Source organism: Macrotis lagotis, chromosome 5 (genome assembly GCF_037893015.1).
Source record: "Macrotis lagotis isolate mMagLag1 chromosome 5, bilby.v1.9.chrom.fasta, whole genome shotgun sequence".
In the NCBI taxonomy this organism is placed as follows: domain Eukaryota; kingdom Metazoa; phylum Chordata; class Mammalia; order Peramelemorphia; family Peramelidae; genus Macrotis; species Macrotis lagotis.
The window spans coordinates 12,701,874-12,722,541 of NC_133662.1; the positions used below are offsets into that span (position 1 = coordinate 12,701,874).

The 20,668-nt window shown below is 33.4% G+C and overlaps 1 protein-coding gene across 1 annotated transcript in view; it reads left to right on the plus strand.

Moving 5' to 3' along the window:
• LOC141523566 (dynein axonemal heavy chain 8) overlaps positions 1-20,668 on the plus strand; it is a 412,522-nt gene that overhangs the window by 91,325 nt on the left and 300,529 nt on the right. The window contains exons 17-22 of the mRNA XM_074236848.1: positions 2,009-2,144; positions 10,043-10,230; positions 13,163-13,243; positions 13,690-13,806; positions 15,798-15,917; positions 16,636-16,768. Of these exons, the coding sequence (XP_074092949.1) occupies positions 2,009-2,144; positions 10,043-10,230; positions 13,163-13,243; positions 13,690-13,806; positions 15,798-15,917; positions 16,636-16,768 (775 nt within the window). The remainder of the gene's footprint in view (positions 1-2,008; positions 2,145-10,042; positions 10,231-13,162; positions 13,244-13,689; positions 13,807-15,797; positions 15,918-16,635; positions 16,769-20,668) is intronic.

The window sequence follows — 20,668 nt, forward strand, 5'->3', positions numbered from 1 at the left end:
GATTTTTAAAAATCAGGAGTTTAATTTACAATAAATAGAATTATTTCAATCCCTCAACAATAACCAAAAATGGTTACATAAAAACATTTATAATTTCATAAAATTATCAACATATTAATATAATTAATAATAAAACTAATTGCATTAATATATAATTAGTTATATTAATTGTAATCATTTAAAAGATAGTAAGGAAATAATCCTGAATTTTTAAAAAAATTCTCTTTCTCTTAGATGTGCTTCCTAAGTTTTGTTATTATGCATTCCATCATTATAGTCAACATTTATACTACTATTTTGGTCTTTGCTTTGCATAATTCTCATATGTCTTGGTATTGTGAATATATTTCTTATGGTAGAAAAATAATTTATTACTTGCCTCTAACATAGCTTGCCTGTTAAACTTCTCCTAAATATAGTACCCCAAACTGAACACAGTACTCTGGATATGATCTGACAAAGGCACAGCCCACAGAAGGATTAACATTGCCCTTATGCTGGACACATGCTATGTCTCTCATAATAAAGCTTTCTTAGCCTCCATATCATTCTGTTGATTCATAGTGAGCTCTCATTATCCAACAAAACCCTTTGATCTTTTTGAGATAATTCACTGTTAAACCTTTCCTCCCCTCTGCTTCTACTATTTGTTTTTAATAATGATAATAATAATAATAACTTAACATTATGCTTACTATGTTCCAGTGTTCCAGGTACTTTACAATTACTATCTCATTTTATCTTCATAATAATCTTGGTAGATAGATGGGGGAAGAAATTATAGTAGAGGAAATTAAAGCAAACTGAGCTTGTAAAGCTAATGTTTTTATTTTTTAAATTTTTGTTTAAGGCACTAGGGTTTAAGTGACTTGCTCAAGGTAACACAGCTAGGTAATTATTAAAGTGTCTGAGGTCGGATTTGAACTCAGGTCCTCCTGACTCCAGGGCCAGTGGTCTATCCACTGTACCACCTAGCTGTCCCTGAAGGTGATTTTCTTAAAGCACAAGTATAGAGCTTTATAGTTATTCCTTTTATATATCAGAATTAAATATCTTGTTTGTAAATTGACCCTGTTGTTAAGATCATTATTTTGTTACTCTTTTCTCTCTATTGACATCCCCCTCTAAAGCAGATATTCACCTTCTCACATCAATGGGATCACCTGCCTGCCTCAAGACTCTCCCCACCTCACTCTCCATCATGCCACCAAAGGGTGTTTCCTAAAATTCAGATCTGTATGTGTGCTTCTCTCTCGTTTACACACACCTATTCGTACACATACAACACACAATATATATATATATATATATACATATATATATATATGTATATATATATATACACATACACATATAGATCCACATACATACATACATACATACATACATACATACATACACACCTACTCATACACACAGATACACATTCATTACATTCCAGTGAGTTTCTATTCCCTACAGGATCAAATACAAGATGCCCTTCATAACCTAGTTCCTTTCTATCTTTCCAGTCTCCTTAATACCTTACTTCCTAACATCCCTGACCTCCTAACTGTTCCACTTATAAGACTCTCTGTCTCTGGTTTCTTGGCCTTATCTGGTTCTCCCCCGGGGTATGGGGTGCTCTCCCTGCTCTGACTCCTGATCTCCCTGGCTTCCTTTAAGTCCCAGCTAGACTCCTACCTTCCACAGGAAGCCCTCTCCAACCCCTCTTAATTCCAATGCTTCCCTCTACTATTATTTTCTCTTTATCCTATGTATAGCTTTCTATATATGTATTTGTTTTGCATATTAACCTTCCCTCTCCCATTATATTGTAAGTTCCTTGAGGGAAGAAACTATTTTGCCCCCCCTTTTTTTTCTATATCCAGCATTTAGCCTGGGGTGTGGCACATAGTAAGCACTTAATAAAATTTATTGAATTGAATTGATATTTTTTAAAAAAACTTGTTTCTAAGAATAATAAATAATTGACCCCTCTTTTTTTTTTAAACAAAAAACAAAACAGAAAAATTCAGATATCTTGGCAAGTCCAGAGGGTAAAGCAGTTATTCGACAATACAACAAAATTTCCTACATCTTAGTGGAATTTGAAGTACTCTATCATACATCCTGGGTCAAAGACATCTCACAGTTACAATATGGTATGTGTGTAGTTATTGCTAATGATAATTTTCTTAAGCTAAAAATGAAATAACAAGAAGTTAGTTTTATCCATGAAGTTTTATTCTCCTAGGATCTTACCTATGGGTGGATGGTATCATTACAGAGACCACCTAGGAGCTTAATGAAGAAACAATATTTATAGAATGTCAGAAAAGTTGGTCAAATTTTGGTGGCCAGCCAGTCAGGTTACACTTTAGTGCATAATAGGTGCACTAATTTGACTTAGTTTCTTTATCCTGTTCACAAGATCTGTTCTATTGTAAGAAAAAAACTATTAAGAATTCAGTCAGAAGGAAAGCTATTCTGAGATAACCAGATCAGTTCCTGCTTTCTCTGCCTGGTCTTTAGAGACCTTTGTCTGTGCAGCTGTGAAAGCTAAACTTGCAAGTCTGCATATGCAATAAAGGGAAACAGGTTGTGTGAAACTGAAACATTTATTGATAGACACAGACCTTGAAAGAGGGCAGAAGTTAACATTAAGACTTAAAAATTCTAAATATGTGAAACCAATTTTTTGATCAGAAATATAGGATTAAAGACATTAAACTTTGACATTAAGAAAAAAACTATCAGCTTTTAGATTCATGTCAAATTGATGTTTGGCATTAGTGTCACCCAATTGAAGGGTGACAATTCACATACAGCCCTGGATTTTAAAACCACTCAGGATTTATTGTAGAAGCTTGCAAAGTATATGTATTAAAATCTTCTTCTGGAGAAGCAGCAAGCTGTTTGTAAGTTGTTTAAGGACAGGAAAATAACAAAAGATGAGATGAAGTTTGTTTGAGAGAGACACAGAAACAGCCAGGAGAACTGGAATGAGTCTCCACACAAGGGAAGTCCAGGCCAGGCTTTTATAGTCTTACCCACTCTCTGGCTACAGAAGGGTCAGGAGACTGTGGGAAAAGGGGAAATCCCTCCCCCACTCTATGTGACTAAAACCAGATAAAAGACTAGAAGTTGAAGGGGCTAGGAATGAGGAGACTTATTAATAATGAATTTACATTAACAATGGAACAATAGTCAATTTACATCACAGGAATTTTTCCAACTAGACAAAATTTAACAGTATAAAAGATTATAAAATCTATTTCTAATTACAAATCTCCTGTGTCCATAACTCCTTGCATCATATTCCCATGACTTCCTGCATCAAAATGATTTTGAATGGTTTCATAGTTCTCTAATTGCGCTAAATTAATGTTTGCAGTTACCAAAATTCTTAATTATTAAATGAACATTTTATTTATTTATGATTACCACTGTTCTCAGTTGAGGCACATTTCCTTTTCAAAACAATAATAAGACAGATTACTCCCATCTCCCCATGATCAGATACAGAATGTTCCAAAGTTCTTAGTTCTTCTTCTTTTTAAATGGCAATAAGCTTTAATAATTTAAAAATGCACTCAGACTGTTGTGGATGAGTTTGGGGTTGGTGGCCAAATGAAGATTGAGAGTTAGTGAAAAGTGAACAAATTCACATACTTCCCTGGGATTTTAAAACTGCTTGGGATTTATTTTGGAAGTCTACAAAATAAGAATAAATAAATAAATACAAAAGACAAAAAAAAGTCTACAAAAATACATATTAAAAACTTCTCCTGGAGAATCAACAGGTACTTTGAGGACAGAAGTGAATAACAAAAGGCTAGGCAAGATTGTTTTTGGAGACAGAAACAGAGAGAGAGAGAGAGAGAGAGAGAGAGAGAGAGAGAGAGAGAGAGAGAGAGAGAGAGAGAGAGAGAGAGAGAGAGAGCGGGGGGAGGAGGAGAGCCAGGGAGAGCTGACTGGGCCATATTAGACCAGGTTTATATAGAGTTGTCCATTCTTGCAGTATTGAGGGCATTAGGGCAAAAGGGAAATTCCTCCTCCCTTACATGACCAGAGCCAGGTAAAAGTTTGGAAACTAGGGGCTGGGAATGAGATGGGTACAAATTTTACACTTAACAATGGAACAATAAGAGTCAATTTATATCCCAGGAGCAGATAACATATACATAATACATAATACATAACATAAATACTTTTACAAATTTTAAATTATTAAGAATTATAAAATTTGTTTCTAATTACGAATTTCCAATATTCATAATTCACTGCACCAAGAGTTCTGAGATACTATCTATGGTACCAGAATTGCTAATGGTAACTCTCAGAGGAAAAAGAAAGAAAAGGCATAAGTAAAAGAAATATAAATGTAATTTTTCAGATGACATGATTGCATACATAGAACATAAAAATGAATGAATCAAAATTAGTAGTAGTAGTAAGGGCAGCTAGGTGGCATAGTGCCCTGGAGCACTGCCCTGGAGTCAGTAGGATCTGAGTTCAAATACGACCTCAGACACTTAATAATTATCTAGCTGTGTGATCTTGGACAAATCACTTAACCCCATTGCCTTGCAAAAAAAACTAAAAAAAAATTATTAGTAATAACAAATTAGTTAAGCTGTCAAAAATATAAGATAAATCCACAAAATTATCAACTGCATTCCTATAAAACTGGTGACACAGATTTAGAAATATAATGAAAAATAATTCTTTTCACAATCTTGTTAAAAAATATTAAATATTTGGATATTAGTTTAACTTAGGACACAAGATATTTATTCTAAGAAAATTTTAAGTCTTATTGGGAGAAATAAAGGAAAACATGAATAAATGAAGAGCTATAACTAGTCTCTGATTAGGAACACTAATATCATAAATATGACAATATTCCCTAATTTAATATATATATTATCAGATATATAGTTAATTACAGATATACCAAACTATATAGTTTACATATAGATATACTATTTTTTTCAGAAATTGACAAACTGATAGTCTAATTGATGACAGGAGAAATGGCTGATGCCATCATAAAAATGAGAATTCTTTTGAAAGTGAAAAGCTCATGGCTAGCTCTGAAGGTGGAAAAGCTAGGAATTTTTATTTCACAAAACCTTAAATTCACAGATTAAACCCTTATTTCTGGAGAGACTTGAGGACTGTCTAGGTGAGAATGCCAGAGGGAAAGAGAGAAAGGAAAGCAGTTTTAAGAACTGGTTGGGCTTAGACTCCACTAGGGAAGTAGAGGCCAAATTTTTATAGTCTTTTCCACTTTCTGTGAAAAGAAGAGTCAGGGAAAAGTGGGTAAGAGGGGTATTCCACCCCTTCTACTTGATTGAGGCCAAATACGCATTCTGAGAGTCTGGAAGCTAGTGGGATGGGTAAAGGGATGAACTAAGGGTGCTCTTATCTTGGTGAATTTACATTAAAAAAGAAGTTACAATGAACAGATGAAGAAATTTACATCTGATTAGGGTCCATGTTACAGAAGAAGTCCTCAGAAAACAACAGGCACATATAACATTTTCCTATTACTAAAAATTAGACATATTTCTCCTCCAACAGTGATTACTGAGTTTTAAAACAATACAAAATGACAACTGTCACAAGCATATGGCATTTGAGTTAAAAACAAACAAAAATGATAATAGAATAGATATTCCAGAAATAGATTTAAACTGTATTAATAACTTAATATAAGAATCACCATTTCAGGGATGGCTAGGTGGCACAGTGGATAGAGCACCGGCCCTGGAGTCAGGAGTACCTGAGTTCAAATCAGACCTCAGACACTTAACAATTACCTAGCTGTGTGGCCTTGGGCAAGCCACTTAATACCATTTGCCCTGCAAAAAGCCTTAAAAAATAAACAAACAAAAACTATTGAAACAAGAGGAAAATGGAATAACATACCATTTATGGGGGGAAAACAAAAGAAATAGAAAATCATTAGCATGTGTATTATAAAAATTCACTAAAGAAAATTTTCAGAGATTTGGTCTGAGCAAAGGAAAGTTTCTATTTACTTTTTGCTCAAGAAAAAGGGCAAACTTACTGACACAATAAGATGGTAAAGTCAGGGAGCTGAACTAAAAGCAGAGCAAGTTTGGTTTATAAAGCTTCTAACTGCATTTCCCCCATCCTTAATCCCCTTCCCCTTTAGTCCATTGACTAGGTTTCAGGGAATACAAAAATATACCCCAGCAGCAATGGCAAAGAAAGGAATGTAATATTTTCAAAATATGTATCTCACCAGAAGGTGGGGTGACCTGTTACCAGACCCTCTTAGTTTAGAGATCCTGATACCTTCATACTATTTTGTTTTTGTGTTTTTTAGGTTTTTGCAAGGCAAATGGGGTTGTGGCTTGCCCAAGGCCACACAGCTAGGTAATTGTTAAGTGTCTGAGGTCATATTTGAACTCAAGGACTCCTGACTCCAGGGCCCGTGCTCTATCCACTGTGCCACCTAGCTGCCCCCATCATACTGTTTTGACTAGAAAAAGTAGGATTCTTATGGTCAGTGCCTCAGTTTTCAAAACAGTCTCATTGCCAAAGCACGATGTCTTGGGTCCTTGGAATGCAAAGTTTTCTTAACATAAACCCTTCTTTAACCATGAGAGGACTTCATCACGAACTTTCCCCACATAATCATAAAAAGAAAATAGAGGAGCAAAGAAACCTGTTCATGTTCTTCTAACCCTCTTGTTTTATATATGAGACAAAGAAGAATTTTATATATGTTTATACATGTTTTATATATGAAAGCAAGATGAATTTTTACTCTCAACAGGGGAATCTAGCTAGTAAGTGTCTGAGGCAGAATTTCAACTCAGGTCATCCAGACTCCCAGTATAGCAAGGCCTGGAGTCAGGAAGACCTGAGTTAAGACTTAGTGGCCTCAGATATTCCTAGCTATGTGACCCTGGAAAAAGTCACTTTACTGTGTTTGCCTCAGTTCTTCATCTGTAAAATAAAGTGAAGGTAGTGGGCAATTACTGCAGTATCTTTGCCAAGAAAATTCCAAATGGGGTTATGAAGAATCAGACATGACTGAAATGACTGACTCCAGACCTATTGCTCTAGTCACTGAGCCACCCAGTTGCCCATGATTTGCTGGATTCACAAACTTCAAAGAATCAAAAGGTTTCTTTGTTTTCTTTCTGTGAAAGAAAAGAAACAGATATCATAGACCATAAATAATCCTCCCATACATAGCTCCTTCCCAGGGTCCATGCAAGCCCCAGGCATTTGTAATGAGCTGACAATGACCTCATTTGTTCCTACTTGGTTCCTCAGGTGATGTCACTTCCTTCCCATCTCCTTCCACCAGAGTTGTAGAAAACTTCAGAGAAGGAGGGTGCCTCCAGAACTCTGCTAATTCCCTGACTATAGCTCTTATAGCCACTATTCTGTGGACATATACACCACTCCTTGCCCTTCTGGAGCCATTAACTACAGACAAAGTGGAAATAATCACGAGAGGAGGACTCAGATTGAGAAGGGACCTGGAGATGGTTCTTGTAGGATGTGGGAGTTTGGCTGAAGGAAAACAGGCAGGTCAGGAGTTAGAGGGGTCTAGGGAGAGGCTTCCAGGCAGGAGGGATAGCCAGAGAGAGCTGGGAAATCAGGAGGCCAGTCACTACCTCAAAGATTATGTGGCAGGGAAAGAGGTGAAAGTAGACTGCAAATGCAGGAGGGAGTTTAGGTTATTGAGAATTTTAGTACCCAGTTTTTAGAACACTTTGCATTTTATCTTGGAGGCAATAAGGAGTTACTGGAATTTATTGAGAAGGGAAGGACATGATCAGATCTATACTTTAGGGAAGTCTCATTGGTGGTTGAATGGAGAATGGAGTGGAGTGGGTAAGAGACCCAGCCAGCAGGCTATTGCAGTGGTCCAGGTGTGAGTACTGACAGTGTCATGGGGGAGAGGGTGAATACCACTACCTAGGAAATTACAAGATAATGGACCCTCACCAAATACTCTATTTTTGGCAGTAAGTTGGATCAATGTGAAATTCAGGGTATAAAACCTGTTTCCTCCCAACATCTAGTGGTACCTTTTCTACCCATTTAAGTATTTTGCACAACTCTTTGAAACCTTCCTAGTTCCCATCTTCCTCAAGCCTCCCCTGTCCTTTATGGCTCCTAAATTTCTCCTAAATCCCTCATTTAGGAGGGATTATTCAAATTACAACCTTTTTGTCCCAAATTCCAGATTGGACTAGGAGAGGTAAGGCAAAAGGGAGGTTGGAGAGGGGAAGTTGGGAGCCATGGGAAAGGAGCTAAATAAGTTATTGACTGGCCGAGGGAGAAAAAAAAATGTTGCGGTCTCCAATCAGTGAGAAAATACAGGCAACACATCTTGATAGGAGAAGATCCATAACCTCACAATAAAATGCAAATTAAAATATGATGAAATAGTCATATCAATTAATAACAGAACTATAACCTGGTTTCAGTATTTCTGTATATTGTTTGGTATAGTACTGATAAAAAAATCATTTATAGCCTTTATTATATCATTCCTCCCTTTGGGAATATGATCCAAAGAAATAATCCCAAAGGAAAATTAATACTAATTTTGGAAAAAAAGGAAAAGAAATAAAAAATAATATACTCAGCATAGAGAAATGACAAAACAAAACTATATGGCACATGAAAATAAAATATTATATATAGTAATATTGTATATATGAGTATACATATACAATTGAAGGAAATTTATAAGAAATGAATAAATTTTAAAAAGTAAGCATTTGCTACATGCAAAGCAATCTTAATTCAAAAAAACAGTACACAGAATAGTATATATACATATATTGATCATATTGAAAAGCACATAATTTATACAATAATAATTGGATTTGTATTAAATGTATTTGGAAACACAAATTACAAATGTATTTGTAATGTAAAATGTATTGTTCAATTTTGCTATTTCATCAGTTCAATTGTGTCTGACACTGATCCTATACTGGAATGTTTGTCATTTCATTCTTGAACCATTTCACATATCAGAAACTAAGGCAACCAGGGTTAAGTGACCTGCTCAGAGTCTCACAATTAATACCTTTTTGAGGCCGTCATACTCAGGAATATGAATCTTCCTGATTCCAAGCCTGGTGTTCTCTATCTATTGTATTATTTATCTGCCTTTAATTGTTCAACAGTTTCCTCTTATTATAATATCACTTATGGCTATAATCAGAAAGCAATCAGGACAGATTTAACAAAATTTTTGGTATGTGAAAGATATATTGGTTCTTTTGAGATAAGACCAATTAGAATGGGGATATTTCAAAAATTCCATTTCCAATCTGTTATTAATTTGGTAACAAATTGTTTTTGTGACCACTTCATTGCTTTTGTACTATCCAAGCTTCCCCAAACTTATTTTTTATGAGAATAGTTATAGGTCAAAAAACATTATTACAAATAATTAAATTATTTGAAGTTATTAAAATATCATGGCTTTGGCTATTTTATAAGAATCAGTCAATGAATGAATTATGAAATTGAATATAGAAAAAGTTAATGCAAGATTTCATTGTAGTGAGAATAGTGTCTTTAAACAACACCCCCTCAAGTCTTATGTCAAGTCATGACATCACTCTCTTGATGCTATAGTCTTCTTCAGTATCCATGGACAGCTGCTGCTACTACTACTACTACTACTACTACTACTACTACTACTACTACTACTGTGTACTTTAATTGATTATTAATAGAATACTCATTCTGCCTAAGGACCACATTTATTTCTGTTTTCTATATAGTAGTCATTGAAAAATGTAAGTAGACTCTGTTAAGTGATACACATAGTTCATATCTTCCAGAAGTTTATAATCTAAAAATATAGAGCATTTTTGGTACTCACTAAATATTTATTAATTTTACTTATTCTGTGAACTACATTGGGATTAAAGATGGGAGGGAAATGAATACACCTGAGGAACCAGACAGGAAAAAAGAAGTCACCATTGTCTAAAATGAAGCCTAAGTAGAATAATTAACACAAATTGTAATTTATCTGCAGCTTTACAAGCTACACTTTTTGTACGGAATCCAGAAACTGGGAAATTGTTGGTCAATTTTGATCCCAAAATTTTAGAAATTATTCGAGAAACTAAATGCATGATAAGGATGAAACTGGAAGTACCAGATCTAGCAAAAAAACTGCTAACATGGGAAACTAAATTGAAAGCAAATAAACTATATTTACAGGTAATGTAGAAATTATCTTTACTTGCAGTTTTTGAAGTAAATATTTTTCTTTTAAAGCTAGATGTTTTAATTAAATGTGTTGGATGGAGCTAAATTGGAATATCATAAGTCCATAAAGTATCTTTTATCTGTTCTATTTATACTAATATTTATATGCAGATAGAAAATTATCTTGCCTTTTGCATTGTTATGACCATATTGGCTATTGGCCATCTAGTAAAACTTGGTAATAAGTTTGTAAAAACAGTAATCAGGAAAGAATAAAATTAGGATAGAGTCTGGGGAAGAAGAAAAATGTGAGATGAATAGAATAAAGAATTTTAGAAGGTGAAGCTGCCAGTGAAACAATGCAAGAGTTCAAAATAATAAAACCCTTACATATAAGAAAGATCAACTTTTTCCTCATTTATGAGAAAGATAAACTTTTTTCCTTATTTTTACATAGACTATTCCCTCTTTTGAAAATTATACATGAGTTCCCTTCTAAAATACTATTGGGGCAACTTATCCTGAAGGAAAAATAATCAAAATCTGGGAAAATTGGACTTAAAATTATTTTAAAAGATTTAAACAGCAGCCTACTTCTGTTCACAAAATTAAAAAAAAAATTACTGGTTCAGTGATTTAGCAGGGCAAAATGTAAAAAAATCCTCCTGTTACACACATACATACACACACCTAGACACACGAAGTTCAAGTCATGACAAAGCAAGATTTTGAAATGAGGGGTGACCATATACAATTTAGAGGACCATCTAAAAGGGTGCCCCCCCGAAGTCTAGCCTTGGCAATCCGGAGGCTGATTTATTTTGCTTTCCAACAGGGAAAGTTTTCAGCTTTCATGCAAGCACTCAGGCTAACAGAGCCATTAAGAATAGTTGAGACAGGGTTTATTCAAGACAATAAAGAATTCAGGGAAGACTAATGTATGAGCTATTAACAAAGCAGTAAGAAGTTACTCATTGTGACTCTTAGTTCCAATGTCCCTCAAAGTGTCCAAGGCTAGATAATACAAATTACTCTGAGAAACCTTCGAAAAAACACTAGAAAAGCTTTGAGAATTGTCATAAGAAAAACAAACAAAAGCTGTTTACCATAAACATTTTTTTGAGGAATGATACATTTCAAATTCTTATTTAACAAAACATGATTGCTTTGTTACAAAACTTTAGCATATGATAAAAATTATATAAACATATTTTAAACATGAAGAATTATAAGAATTTTAATAACAGAAAGGTCAGAAATTTTGGCTCATTAACTTTTTACCTGCTCCATTTTTTTCTTCCTAATGTTCTAGTCCATTCTTGGTATCTCTGGAACAGCTGCTGTTAAAACTTAATAAGACTTTCTGGGATTTATTTAGAAAAAACTAGAACCATTTATCATTTACCATTGGATCTCTTGGAAGGAGCTACCTGGGCTAAGGGTCCAATCCTTGGTGGTACCTAGGAACAGAGACTATCTGAGGGAATTGATGATGAGAGGGCTCCATGGATCAGTACTGCTGATGAAAATTTTTATAAACTCGAATGATATATTGTAAGATCTGATAATTTTGGTAGAAAATAGTTTGTTTTCTTAAAGAGTAGATGACAGGCTTCCGAGAAGATGCTGGAGAGTAACAGTAAAGGGTGTTTTTTTAAGACTTAACAAGAATCAAAATAGAATTTAGAGGAATGATGTATAATGCATAATTTAATCTTATTGATACCACCAATTAGGGAAATTTTGTGTTAGGAACACTAGCTCATGTGTGTTCAAACTCTTCTTTTTATTTATTTATTTATTAATTTACCAGTTAATCTGGTCCTTAGTTTGCTCATCTGTAAAGTGAGGGAGTAAAACAAGATGATCTCTAAGATACTTTTCTATTTAGATCCCATGTTTCATTAAGATAGTGGCACATACCTAAATCCAGAGTTACTTTTGCTATTCTGTTTTATTTTTCTTTGCCTTATGTGAACCCTGGGCAAGTCACTTAACCTTTGTGTGCCTCATAGGTAGAGGTGATAATAATAACATCTACTTTCTAGGATGTTGTAAACATCAGATGAAATAATACTTTTTAATCCCTTTGCATACTGCCTGGGACATTGTAGGCATTAAATAAATACATACTTACCTTCTCTTCTTCATTCTGCCTCTGATTTGTCTCCCTACATGGGCTTCATACATAGCTTGAATTGCATTGCTAGGAGTAGATTTTCCAAAAACTGACATTAGACATAGTATTTATATAGCACTTTATATTTCCTAAGATGCTCTTGTATAAAGCTGTGAGAGACAGTCATTATCCCCATACATATTAAGAAACTGAAACCCAGAGAGTAATCTGATCACATAGCTAGTAAATGGACAGAAAGAACCTGAACACAGGTTTTGTTAATCTAGAGCTTTTTCCTGAAATACTGCCTTCCTAATATCAAATGGCAGACATATTAATACTTTCTATAGCTTTGTCTTCTCCTGAATATAACAGTTTTTATAGCATTTTTATAAGCCTTTAACTAGGAGTCATATCTAACTATTCAGGCTAGATAACAATCACCAGTTGATTTTATCAGGGACCATCTTTTCAAGTTATATTGAATCTTTCCACTTCTGTGATAGTCACTTTCACATACTGTCCTGGTTGTATTTGAGTGACTGGTAGATATTACTACTTGAGACCGAATCCCTATAATTCATGTAAGAATCAAACGGTGCTCCAAATGATTAGGTAATAATTGACTAAACAAACTAGCTGAAATTATATTAACTCTCCTCAGAAGCCTATTTTATACTCAGCATTAAGAATTCATTTGTAAGAACTTTTATATTCTCATTAATTTTTTTTACAAGAAAGTTAAACTTAGAAAAAATTTGTCAGGAAAATCAAAATAAAATTTAATAAAATTGATATAAAATTGGCTGTTTTAACTCTTAATAGGGTCTTCTGCAACATTATGATGAGTTATGCCTGGAAGTACCTACTGTGTTTGTTAATTTGATGGCAACCAAAATGAAAAAGGTTAGTTATCCTGAAAGTACACTAAAACAAATATCCTTTAACTGTGGGCAATAGTTTGGTGTTGTATAATTTATCTATTTTAGAAAATCTATATATGCACTGAGGAAAAACTATCAGTCTTTTGAAAAACATTCCCTCCTAGCTTATTTGTTGTGCCTTTTAATGTAAAAAATAACACTATATGCATTGAATTTGGAGGACTATACAGTCCTAAAGACCATGGAACTTTAAAAATTCAATATAATATATATTTGGATATATACATATGTACACATATATATGCACCAATGATCAGTTTAAAGAGAGCAATGAGAGAAAACTAGGAAATAACAAAAGTGATCTTCAGTAAAATGGAAGATATTTTGTTTTACAAATAAAGATAGTATGGTGTTTTGTATAAAACCAGATGTACTACTAATAGAATACTTTATTTTTAATTATTACAGGTAGAATCAGTTTTGAGACAGGGATTAACAATATTAACATGGTCATCTCTGACATTAGACAGTTTCTTTCAAGAAGTTGATTCAGTTACAAATATATTCAATCAACTTTTGAAAAAGGTATGTTCCTAATCTTATATAATAACTGATATTTTTACTTAGGATGTGATTAATATTTTATAAATTTACTAAATATATTAAAGTATAAATATATTACAAATATAGTATATATAATAATTAAATATAATAATGTACATGATATAAATAATAATAATTAAATATAAATAATAATTAAATATAATATTATGAATGTAATATATAAAATATATTAAAGTATAAGGCTTTTATTTGAAAGTAAATTTCACTAAATTAATCTTTTCTATACATTTCATTTAATGTGCTGAGTATTGTGGGATTTAAGTTTTGCATTGGTTATTTTTATATTTTATTTATATTTTATATTTTATTATTTATTATCATTCATTTGTTTTATTCATATTTTTATTCATATTTTTATATTATTTTTATATTTTACATTGGTTATTTTTTCAACTCGAGATATTTAATGTATAAGATAAAAGATTTACATGAAAATTCTGTCTAAAATTATAGTTTATTTTATGTATTTTTTCATATCTTAGCTGCATTTGACCTTCACTAAGCTGTCTCTCAGACTATAATGTGTTTGAAATAATGCCCCACTCATTAAATCTTCCCCCTACTTTGTTATTCAGTTGTTCAGTTGTGTCCAACTCTTTGTGACCCCATTTGGGATTTTCTTGGTAAAGATATTGGAGTTGTTTGTTATTTGCTTCTCCAGCTCATTTTATAGATAAGGGAACTGAAGCAAACAGGGTTAAATGACTTGCTCAGGATCACACAACTCCTAAGTGTCTGAGGTCAGATTTGAACTCTGGTAGTAAAGCCACTCTATTATTCACTAAGTCTCTTAATTGCCCCTTCATGTACCTTGCAAAATTCCATCTCTTTGATGAAGCCTACTTGAATTGTTTTTAGCCTTAAAAGCACTGGAAACAAATCATTAAAAATATATGGGGATTTGGGCCAATACTTTAGATGCATTAATATTGAAATTAGTGGAAAGAACACTAGATGTGCATTATTGTTAAAATCTATATCTGTGATTTCATCTGTGTGAGGAACCCCTAGAATAAGAGTTCTTTGAATTCATACCTCTGTTATGAATCAGGAACTTTGCTCTCAAGGACTGGGACTGAAATTAGGAAGATCTCAGTTCAAATTTGGCTTAGATACAACTATCTATGTTACCCTGGCAAATCATTTAACCTCTGTTTGTCTAAATATCCTCAACTGCAAATTGCAGATAGTAATATCAATCTCTCATGGTTGTTAGGAGGATGAAATTTGATAAAATTTGTTAAGTGCTTAACACAGCACTTAAAACTTTCCCTTTCCTTTTTCCTTTCCCTTCCTATATTTACAGTATGGTCTCAGAGTGCTATCCAGGAGCACTGAGAGAGATATATTTGGCCCCACAGACAGTACTTTTAACTCCAGGTATTCTTGATTCCAAGTTTATTCTTCTATTCTCTAGGCCACATTTTCCTTTCTTACACTGGTATTTTGGGAAGGTTAGGGTTAAATCATTTCAGTTTTGTTCCTTTTTCCTTACATGTAAAATTATATTGATTGACTGGATCATCTCCAAGGGTTCCTGCCTACTCTAAAGCCTCTGAAAAACTGATCTTGTGTTACCAAAATGACCTAGTGAAATTTCATTATGGCTTTACCCCATGCTGCAGTTTCAGAGAATGAATAAGCAAAAATAGCAAGAGTCAAAAGTTTTAAAAAAAATAGGACAACTTAACTGGTTCATAGATCGTACACATGGATATGCATGATATATGCATGATAATGATAAAGTGAGGTTAAATGTGTTTTTGCCTTCCTTTCTAAAACTGTTTTGTCCATGAGTAAAGACAGAACCGTGAAAGACTTTTAGTTTCAAATTTCCACAATCTAAAATCTGAACATTAAAAAAAACTACTAAACTAAACTAAACTAAAAAAAAAGTACTAAAGGAACCAAAAGTGTTTTTATTATATGAAGTCCTTCATTTTTTTATGTAGGTCAATAACATGTGTGAAATGCATATTGATGCCGTTTTAAAAGAAATGGCAAAAACAGTATTAATTTCTCTGCCAGAAGGTGGTGCAGCCAAAGTAGAAGATATGTTAACCCTCAATGAGGTAGGTCTCATTCTTACATATCACACTGTTCATCATGTTATATGAATGTAACTTTGCAAGTTAAAAATATAAGCTTGAAAATCAAATATTGAGTGTGATATTGACTGAAGCTGATTTGTCTTTGTATCTCCAGTGCCTAGAGTTTGTGGTATTGGATTGAATAGTAAAATGATTGTCTCATTTTCTCCTTCTGTTCTTCTCTTTGCATTTCTTTTAATTATCCAAAGTTTTTTGCTCCCATTTCATTTATTCCCCTTATTACTTCTGTTGATCAACCATTTCATCAGTTTTTCTTTTATTGTCTTAGAATCTTATTGTCTCTTTAATTTCCTCTTCATTTTCTTTTCAGTTTTTTTTTCTGTTCATGTGTGTTGGTATGATTATGAACCTCTAAGTTTGATGAATAACACAGGTTAAGGACTTTGGGACTTAGAGCTTTTCCCTTTTTGTCCTCTGAGCACCAACAAACTGCTAGAATAAACTGTGGCAATTTCACCATTTACCAAGGGGTCTGACATAGTATGAAAATTTCACTCCTCTCCCTTCATTTTTATCCAATAGAGAAAATTGAAATTATGTAAATTAGAAGGATAAAGAGAACTATCTAAATGTTAGCCATTATTAGTATTAAAAGAAGTATAAATTATTTCTTTTAAAGCATCTATATCAGCTTAATATGTTTGTGTAAATAGCTAAAATGAATTTCATTACTTAATAGCATTATACAAAGGAATGGGCTGACATATTGAACCACAAGAGTAGAAATGTGGAAAAAGCTGTCATTGAACTTCTATCAATATTTGAGTCAATTTATGAAGTTACGGATAAGAAAGTTTCAAAACAAGCACCAGGTAATTAATTTCTTATGGCAAGAGAAAGAAATTCTGGCTAATTTTTGGATGATTTGTTCCTTTTGGAGCTTAAGAACATTTTAGTTCTAGTCAAGTTTGAGAACTATAAAGTTTCATAAAATTATAAACTCTCTAAGAATAGGTACCACTTTATTTCATAGCTAGTCCCTGATTGTTTCTATGATTACTGTTTTTTAACAAAGTTTGAGATTAGGTATTGCTAAACCACCTTTTGCCTTTTTACCATTGATTCCCTTTATGTTCTTGACTTTCTGTTCTTGCAGATTAATTTTGTTATTTTTTCTAGCTCCATTAAATAATTTTTGGTAGTTTTATTTACATTACACTTAATAAATAAATTAATTTAGATAGAATTGTCATTTTATTGTTTTGGTTGGTCTGATCTATGAGCAATTAGTATTTCTCTAATTGTTTAGTTTCAACTTTATTTTTATAGTGTTTTGTAATTGTATTAATATAGTTATTGAACATGTCTTCGCAGGTAGACTCCCAAATATCCTATAATGTCTGAAGTTATTTTAAATAGAATTTTCTCTCTCTCTCTCTCTCTCTCTCTCTCTCTCTCTCTCTCTCTCTCTCTTTTAGTTTTTGCAAAGCAATGGGGTTAAGTGGCTTGCCCAAGGCCACACAGCTAGGTAATCATTAAGTGTCTGAGGCTGGATTTGAACTCAGGTGCTCCTAACTCCAAGGCCAGTGTTCCATCCACTGCATCACCTAGCCACCCCCCTCTCTCTCTCTTGCTACTGGACTGACTTGAGTAATATAAAGAAATGCTGATGATTTATGTGGGTTTATTTTATATTCCTCAACTTTTCTGAAGTTGTTAGTTATTTTAACTAGTATTTTTAGTTGATTCTCTCGGATTCTTATATCATCGTTGTATGTAAAGAGGGATAACATTTTTTCTCATTGACTATTCTAATTCCTTCAATTTCCTTTATTATTATAGCTAGCATTTTTAGGACAATGATGATAATGAGTATCCTTGATAGTATTGGAAAGTCTTCTAGCTTATCTCTATCATAGAAAATGCTTTCCCATGGTATGGCAAATAAAATTGTTCTACCCACAATAAATGAGACTGAGGCACAACTCTGAGTCAATGGCACTTCATTAAAAGGGATCTGTGCTCTCCCTCTAATGATAATCTTTAGATAATCCTTAGCATCTGAAATGTTTTCTTCTTCCAGGACCCTACCTTTATAACTCTATAGTTTTATATTTCAAACACAGAATATTTTCATTGATTGACATATTGTATATAGGCTAAAATAGGCAAAACAATGCATCACCAAAGTCATAAGTTGGGCAAGGCAAAAATATCTTCTTTCACTGACTAGGTGGTCACAAAATGGATGGGCTATTTCTTTGTTTAGGCAGGAGATTATGATGCAGGTTATATATACTAAGTAGGTGGTCAGAAGATAGTCATAAGAGGTCACTTAAGTTGGATGAGAGAGAATGGTTTGGAAGTTCTAAAATAGATTGGAGCACTTTCTATGTAGTTGAATCACCTCTGCCACACTGGGTTTTGTCACCAAGACAAGCAAAAACAAGGGTGGAGGAGGACTTCATGCATAATTAGACAGGCAACTTCCTAGATCATAAAATTCATAATACAGTGTGCAATTGAAAAAATAAAATTAGCCCAATCTTACTCTTATCTTGTAATACTATGATCTAGCTTTTGAATACTTTTAGTATAAAACAATCTGAGACAACTTGGCATGGTTCTCCCTTTTGCATAAATTGACCAGAAAAATGTGACAGAGATTTATTCTCAATCAAAAAGGTCAAGAAGATTGATCTAAGGTAAGAACCTTCACCTCTATTCTGTTGGGGGTGAAATGTAGGCACCAGAAGAGAACATGATTTTTAGTGATTTACTGAAAAAAGATCAAATGTCTTTCCCCAGCAGTCAAAGTCCTTTACAATCTGGCATTACTCAAACTTTCTAGTTTCATGTATATATTTTCTTTCACCTTCTATGAAAATCCTACTCTAGTATCTTCCCATGCTATGGAGATGATGCAAAGTTCTTTAAGAATATGCTGGAAGAGATGAGAAGTTGACAAGTTTCTGGCATTCTCACTAACTATAAAAACTTTGAATATGATCATAATAAAAGAGTAGGCCTTCTTAGGGTAATTAAAAGCTCTGCAAAATTTTTCTGAAGGCAAAGTGGTCTGCTCTACTACTTCTGTTTATATATGGGCCCAACTTAGTGTTCTTTTGCATACCTGTCCAAGATGTTGTCAGTTAGATAAGATTTATATATTTCTTGTCCAGCTACACATATCTGGATAATAGACTTTCTTCACTGCTTTGCCCTTTCCTACAAGAATTGTTGGATAAATTATTTTGAATGGTAATGATTTTCATTTAGGGGATATTGTTTTGTTCTAGGGTTTCATGCTATCAGTGCAATAGCTAGATGGGGCAGTGCATAGAGTGGCTGCCCTGAAGTCAGAAGGATCTGAGTTTAAATGTGGCCTCAGACACTTAATAGTTTTGTAACCTTGGGCAAGTCACTTAATCCTGAATGTGAAGCAAACAATTCATCTTTGATACATTATCTGGCCACTAGATCCAGATGATTCTGGAGGAGGAAGTGAGACTAGGCACTTAGTACAGCACCCTCCTCACTGAAATCCAATTCACATTGCATATCATAGCATCACCTCCCTGGTGCCATGGTCTTCTTTTATTTATTTTTTTAAATTTTATTTAAGACAATGGGATTAAGTGGCTTGCCTAAAGTCACACAACTAGGCAATTAAATGTCTGAGGCACCTTTGGGCTGCCCTCATGTCATTTAAAATGAAGTATATCACCAAAAAAAGAGCCATCTAGAGGACTTCATAATCTATAGAAAATCTTTATTCAATTTGAATTATATCAATAAAATTATATCAATAAAATTATATCAATAAAATTATATCAATAAAACTGTCTTTACATAGGAATAAGGATACATCTAAATGATTGGAGAAATATTTCTTATTGTAGGCCATAAAAATATAATAGAAATTATAGCATGCCCTTATTTACTTATTTAGTGCCATGGCAATGTTAGCTCTGGATTGTTTTACAGAGATAAAGAAAGAATGCATTCTTGTAATCCAGGCTTACTAATTATGTGGCATTCCCTTGGTCTACTAATCAAGTAGCTGTCAAGAAAGGACATGTGGTTAGGATTAGTGATCACAACTTTCTTTTCTAAAAGCTTATAAATCATCTCCTTAATAAATGTTACATAGTTTTGCCAGGAATTAAAGGAAATTTTGGAGAATTTTGAAGAATTTGAAGTTTGAAGAATCCATTTTTCTTCTCTCTTTTTTGAAAATCTGAATAGGAAAAAACAAAATGAACATTAACCATTTCTTTCTATTTGCTATCAATATTAACATCCCATCTACCTAAAGTAGCAGCTCTATCCCTTTTTCGTAAACCTTCAGATTACCTTGTGGATAGACTTTTTGGTCCTTAGAATTCATGTCTTAAGACTCAACTTAATCTAGAGTTCTTTGCATTTTTAGAAGACCAAACCTCTATTGTGCATTCATACTTCATCCATAAAATATGCATAATGATAGCATCTTTTGCAAGGTTAATGTGGGAATCATATGAGGTTTATCATTGTAAAACATTAGCACAGTGCTCAGCACAGAATAAGAAATGACTGTCAGAAAACTTTTGACTTTCCTAATTTCCTCTAACACACAAAAGACAAAGCACAAAGTTGTCTTCCTCTGACAATTTAAGAAGACTTTAGCAAAGACCAAACCTCCATGGAAGAGGTTTGACCTGAGTGAAGCACAATTACCTCTTGCTGACTCTGCAGAATCAACAAACAAGGCCTGAGAGCAGCTGAGTCGG